At 41.1% G+C, this 6980-nt stretch overlaps 1 protein-coding gene across 1 annotated transcript in view; it reads right to left on the bottom strand.

Moving 5' to 3' along the window:
• The window catches only part of LOC109935488 (sodium-coupled monocarboxylate transporter 1-like), a 78311-nt gene that overhangs the window by 13754 nt on the left and 57577 nt on the right, over positions 1–6980 (bottom strand). Inside the window, exons 9-10 of the mRNA XM_048611078.1 lie at positions 5061–5131; positions 2627–2708 (exon numbers count right to left, since the gene is read on the bottom strand). Of these exons, the coding sequence (XP_048467035.1) occupies positions 2627–2708; positions 5061–5131 (153 nt within the window). The remainder of the gene's footprint in view (positions 1–2626; positions 2709–5060; positions 5132–6980) is intronic.

The raw sequence follows: 6980 nt of genomic DNA, 5'->3' as shown, positions 1-6980 counted from the left end.
ATACAAATCTTTTTACCCCACTTCCCAAACATTGAGTTGCAGTGCAGTTGCAACAATTCAGGATAAATTCTCCTGTAGTCTAAATAGTGTATGTACTCAAGATCCATTGGGTAGCTTATGGTACTTGCAATTTTGTTGCCTGCAAAATTCAATCAGGTTGGAAAGCAGACACTGTTAATTGATGCACAATTAACCTATGTGCTTTGCTTCCAATGCAAGCAAATCTCATGCTGCCGGGTTGGTTCAATTGAATGATTTTTGCAGGGCCAATGCTAACCACGCTGTTGAGTGAATGTACCCCGAACCAATCGATGCAAAATCAAGAAAGGTTTGTCACACTTTAAGTCAATTTGTCTCTTAAAAGGATGGCATTCTGGCTGGAACACGGACTGGAAATGGTTGTGGAAGAGAGCGAGAACTAAAAAAACTATTGTATGGTACAAAACTGAATCAATGAGCTGCACGACATTCCAACATTGTACTGGAGACTGGATTGAGAGGAGAGATGTTGTCTGCTGGTAGAGGGCTAAAATGCTAGCAGAACTCTGAGGCGGCAGTGGGAGGAGATAGCTGTGGTTGTCAATACTGAGTGCAGCCCCAGGAACTGGGGTGTAGTTTCACAAGAACATCAATGAGTGGTCAAGCTCAAGAAATACAGTTTCATATGCCATGTCCACCATTGCTCCAGTAGCCTGTCTCAGTACTCAAAGCATCACACTCCCATTCACCTACCAACAATTTCTATCAACCATGATTTATACCTAAATCCATATACCTTGCCTCACTCATGAGTTTTGCCTCACTGCTTGCATCACACCCACATCTTAGTTTGCATTTACTGCAAGTTATGCAATTTGACAGCTGTATCACCCAGTTGCTTTGCGTGACACTCACTGATGCACTTTTCTCTCTCTAGCAGGACAAAGTGGTGCATAACTGGAAGGTTCATGGAGAAAACGGTGCCCGCCACTATTGAAATGACAAGGATTGAGATCATGGCCAGCAACAGTGCTGAAACTCCTGGAGAAGCCAATGCGCATGTTTATTGTCATCTTTCTGACAAACCACTATACCATCATTCCACAATCTCTTATCAGTTATAATTCTCTTCTGATATAAACATGCACTTCTTGCTTTACCATTCCCCACTCCTCTCCAACACCCACACAGCGGAACTCTCAGGAGTAGATGGCTGTGGTGTCAATGTCAGGTGGATCCCCAAGGAGTTGGATGCACTACCACAAGAATACTAATGACTTTACATGAGTGGTCAAGCTTAGGAAATGCACTTTCAGATGTCATGTCTATCATCAGTCCAGTATTGTCTCACCGTACGTACACATCACATTCAGTATTCAACAATTTCTATCAACCTGTCAGATTGTTGGAAGTAACCCAGTCAGACTGATTTTCTTGGACATTTTCCATTGCCTCGGAGTTCTCCTCTTGGACAATTTATCTGGCTGCCTTGTTCCTTTTTTCTTTCTGGTATAAAAGAACTACACTCCAGTCAGTTAGTGAAAGGAGAGCAGGATGATCATATTGAGGAAGAAACAGCGTCACACACTCTCACACTTTCAGACGCCAGCTCTGATCCTGAGACTACAAGTACTTTAGGAGATATCTTAGAACTTGCATGTGGTGCCTGAAAACGATGCTTGTGCAAATAATAGTTGGGCCAAAATCCTGGAATCCCCTCTCTAAGGGCATTGTGGACCCACCTGGAATGCATGTACTGCAGTGGTTCAAAAAGGCAGGTCATCACCACCTTATCAAGGGCAGTAAATACTGGACTAGGCAGTGAGGACCACATCCTACAAGTGAATAAAACAAAGGTACCCTGCACTGGGTAGACACCTACTTCTCTCTGGCAAAAGAGAATGAAATGTATTCTGGTGTCTTTACAGGCAAAGTCTGTGATCCCACTTAAGTATCTGGATAGCAAACTGGAACAAGATGCAAATATCATCTGGTCCAGCTCAGTGAACCTGGCATATATAAGCTCAGTATTAATACATTATCATTCTGAGGCTGCAGTTCACGCTGCAACTAGTGGGACCTTTTGGTGAGCATCTCCTTGGTGAAGTGGTGAAATCTAATGCACCATTATTTGCTGAGGTTAAAAGAGGAAATGTTATTCCTCGAAGACCCTTCTAAGCAAAAATGGCCTAGCACAGAGTATGTGACTCGCTCAGAGATAGTAAGAACTGGAGATGCTGGAGTCAGAGATTATACAGTGTGGAGCTGGAGGAACACAGCAGGCCAGGCAGCATCAGAGGAGCAGGAAAGTTGAGGTTTCACGTTGGGACTCTTCTTCAGAAATCTAAATGCCTCACATTTGTCCTCTTAAACAATTTACCCAGTTCCCTTTTTGTAAATGCAACAGGGCTTTCTGGGGGTATCTTGGGTGAATGTTCTTCCTTTGAAAAAACATTCTGGTTCATTCATGCAAACTGAACATTATCATTAACCCCATGTCTAAGTTTTTGGAACAAAGTCACTAGATAGGCCAGGATTGTGTTCCACCATACTTGCACCAGTGGAATTTATTTGCACAAATACAGTAACTAAGTATTAAAATTAGACTTTACTGTTGCTTTATAATCAGTTTATGACCTTACCTTACTATTGCTCTTTGGAAATATTGCTGCTAAAGTAAATACACCAAGTATGGGTCCTAGGATTATCCCTTCAAAAGTTAGCGTTGCCTAGGCAGAATAACAAATAAAAAGCACGCTTACTTTCAGAACTACTTGTGTTAAATTAAATCTTGTTAACATTTGTAGAGTTGTAAACAAATTAAATTTGTAGTCTGAAGTTGGACTGAGAGATTGAAGGTAAGGTGGGATCATGCAAATCCTACACATTAGTAAGGAAGGCGCACTGCTGTCACCCCTTCACCATGGGAATGGCCTCAATAACCACAGCAGAGGGTTCATGTTGAAAGCATGGGACCAATTGAGGGACAGGTGTCACTAGGTGGTTGTGGATGCTCACTCCAAGTGGCCCAAAGTGGTAGTCATGAAGTTGGTATCAGCAGAAGCAACGATAGACCGACTGGATGAAATATTTGCCATGGTGGGTTGACTTTAAACTAGTTTGGCAGGGGAGCAAACCTAAGGAGAGGATCTGAGTTAGCTAGAGTGGGTGAGGGCTTGAGGAAAAAGCAAATCAAGACACTAAATAAAAAACAAGAAACAGCTGAGCAGTGTAGCACTGAGGTAGTGACAGAAAATGTAAGAATGTTTGAAGACAAAGGTTCTTCTGATGTAGGTGTCAGGATTCGAAAGAAGGTATTAAAAACTAGGTAAAAAGAAACTTTACATGAATGCTCGCAGCATTCAAAACAATATAAATGAGTTGATGGCACAAATCATTGCAAATGGGTATAATTTAGAGGCCATTGCAGAGATATGGTTGCAGGGAGGTCACAACTGGGAGTTAAATATCCAGGGGTATTAGACTATTTGGAAGGACAGACAGGAAGGAAAGGGAGGTGGTGTAGTTCTGATATTTAAGGATGACATCTGGGTGGTAGTGAGAGATGATATAGGTTCTATGGAGAATAGGGTTGAATCAATGTGGGTGGAAATTAGAAATAGTAAGGGGAAATGTCACTGATAGGCATGGTCTATAGGCCACCAAATAACAACATCACGGTGGGGTGGGCAATAAACAAAGAAATAACTGATGCATATAGGATTGTACAGCAATTATTACAGGAGTTTTTAATCAACATATTGATTGGTTAAACCAAGTCAGTCAAAGCAGCCTTGAAGAGGAATTCATAGAATGTATCCACGATAGTTTCCTCAAATAGTATGTAATGAAACCTACGAGGGAGCAAGCTATCCTATGTCTGGTCCTGTGTAATGAGACAGGAATAATTAATGATCTCATAGTTAGGGATCCTTTCTGAAGGAGCTGTCACAGTATGGTTGAATTTAAAATACAGATGGAGGGTGAGAAGGTAAAATCCAATGCCAGTGCCTTGTGCATCAACAAAGGAGACTACAATGGGATGATGGAAGAGTTGGCTAAGGTAGACTGGGAATAAAGACTTTCTGGTGGGACAATTGAGGAACAGTGGAGGACTTTCAAAGCAATTTTTCACAGTCCCAAGCAAAGGTATATACCAGTGAGAAGGAAGGGCTGTAGGAAAAGGGAAAATCATCTATGGATATCTAAGGAAATAAAAGACAATATCAAATTGAAAGCTAATGCATACAAAGTGGCAAAGATTAGTGGAAAACTAGGGAATTGGGAAATTTTTAAAGGTCACAGAAAGCCACGAGAAAGCTATAAAGAAGGGTAAGATAGATTATGAGAGTAAACTAGCTCAGAATATAAAAACAGATTGCAAACATGTCTATAAATATATAACACAAAAAAGAGTGGCTAAAGTAAATGTTGGCCCATTAGAGAATGAGAAGGGGTATTGAATACAGGGAGCTTTGCTATAACATGATAGTTGCTTTCCTGTGCAATTTTGCGTTACAGAAAATTACGCTATAGAAATAACATGATGAATGGGAAAAACAGGGTTAGGGGCACAAATGACACATGACAATTAAAAATCCCAAAATTCTTCCTCACCCGTGTAGCTTCATTCTTATAGCTGCAGTTATAATGACAGTTTATCAGACAGTTAATGCTGAAAACAGGCAATACATTTATGAATCTGACCTTGTGTTAGCAATGAAATGACAGCTGGGCTTTAAATAGAGTTCTGCCACCTGAAAGTGCAAGCAAAATGGGAGGGGTGTCATGTTTGTAGTTGGGTATATGCTGCCCCTTTAAGAGAGTGGGTCAGGGGACCTGGTGGGGGCAGTTGGGGAGGAGAGGGGCAGACTGAAAACCAACTGTGGAGCTGAGAGACCTACAACAGTGTTCCGTCTACCTCATGTCTGATTTACGCTCATAATAAAAGTAATTTGAAGTTCATTTCTAAAAAGGTGCTCATAATACTCAACATTTCCTCTTTGAGTATTTCCAGCATTTTCCTTGCACATTTCACAATGTCAGTGCCCAAAGTACTTTGCCTTTTGAAATTTATTTACCTGAATTATATTTCTTCCCATGAGAGAACTGACTCCAGTCAGGCCTATTGTAATTAGTCCAAAAGTCATTGCTGCATCATAGAAGAACAGTTAAAAGATTAATCTAGGTCAAATAGTATATATTTTTAAAGTCATATCTCCAAAAGATCTTGCAATTTGTTTAATCTATGAAGATAGTCTCAAATCTCATGTAAGCTCTTAATCAGAAATCAGAAATTCCAATCAAGTCCGGGATTGAATTTGGGTAGAACTGAAAAATGTGTTTTATTCGGATTCTTCCCAGTGTGTTCTGTCTTTTTCTACTGAGGACCCCATGGGTTAATTTTCTGACCCTAGCAATGGGTCCTGTCAAGGGGGAAAAGTACTGAGCAGATTGTCCTTTTCCCCTGCTGTAAGTCTCACCAGAAGATGACATTTGAGAGCTGAAGCGATTCCTGCAGAGATAGAAACATAGAAACGTAGAGGATAAATGTCGGAGGCGGCCATTTGGACCTTCGAGCCTGCACCACCATTCTTCACGATCATAGCTGATCATCCAACTCGATAGCCTAATCTTGCTTTCTCCCCATAACCTTTGATCCCATTCTCCCCAAGTGCTATATCTAGTCGCCTCTTGAATACATTCAATGTTTTGGCATCAACTACTTCCTGTTAGAATTTTATAAGTCTCTATGAGATCCCCCCTCTTTCATCTGAACTCCAGGGAAAACAATCCCAACCTAGTCAATTTCTCCTCACATGTCAGACCCACCATCCCCGGAATCAGCCTGGTAAACCTTCGCTGCACTCCCTTGAATGCAAGAGCATCCTTTCTCAGAAAAGGAGATCAAAATTGCACACAGTATTTTAGGTGTAGTCTCATCAAGGCCCTGTACAACTGCAATAACACATCCTTGCTCTTGTACTCAAAACGTCTCGCAATGAAGGCCAGTATACCATTTGCCTTCTTTACCGCCTGCTGCACCTGCATGCACATCTTCAGCGACTGGTGCACAAGGAAGCCCAGGTCCCACTGCATACTCCCCTCTCCCAATTTACAGCCATTCAGGTAGTAATCTGCCTTCTTGTTTTTGCTTCAGAAGTGAATAACCTCACATTTATCCAAATTATACTGCATCTGCCATTGATTTGCTCACTCACCCAACCTGTCCAGATCATGCTGAAGGATCTCTGCATCCTCGTCACTGTTCACCCTCCCACCCAACTTGGTATCATCTGCAAACTTGGAGATGTTACATTTTGTTCCCTCATTAGATCTCTAACAAGATCTCAAACTTTCAATGGAAAATGTCACCAAAGCTCTCTGTGAATGCTTTCCTTCCAGTGGAGACCTACTTACTCTTTTGGAAGCAGAAGAAATGAGGAGAACATTTCTTGAGAGCTTCTTGCATAAAGGTCTCAAGTGACATAATGTAGTTGCAGGCGTATCCTTTCGAATACAGAGAACCCATCCCAGCCATATCCCTATCCTTGGTTATTTGGAGAGGGATGGTAGCTTAGCACAGCAGAGGATGAGATGTGTGTTGCACTGCACTTGCACGCCTTAGCAGAGTCCCTGATCTTTGGACATAAAGCATTTAATATGTCTCAGTTGCTAACCATCCTCTACAATTTGAAAAAAAAAGCTTCAAATACAGAGCCTTGAATTCAGTTTGTGGGTTCAATTTTCTTACTGGGTCCTGTTTGCTAGAGAAATCTACAAAATTGTTTTTAGAAAGTGCCAGATTTCTACATCTACCCATAAACACTAGGAAATCTCAATCACAACAACCACCATTAAATTATACACACTGGTGATGGAAGTGTAATTTTTGAGACTATCTTCTATCTAAAGCAAGTGATTAAGAATGAAAAAGAGGTATTTGATAAAATTTACACACAACAGGTATTGTCAGCAGATTCAACCAGAATTTCTATTTG

Source organism: Rhincodon typus, chromosome 23 (genome assembly GCF_021869965.1).
Source record: "Rhincodon typus isolate 14 chromosome 23, sRhiTyp1.1, whole genome shotgun sequence".
In the NCBI taxonomy this organism is placed as follows: Eukaryota; Metazoa; Chordata; class Chondrichthyes; order Orectolobiformes; family Rhincodontidae; genus Rhincodon; species Rhincodon typus.
The sequence above is the reverse complement of the archived record's forward strand: the minus strand, read 5'-3'. Positions and strand labels throughout refer to the sequence as shown.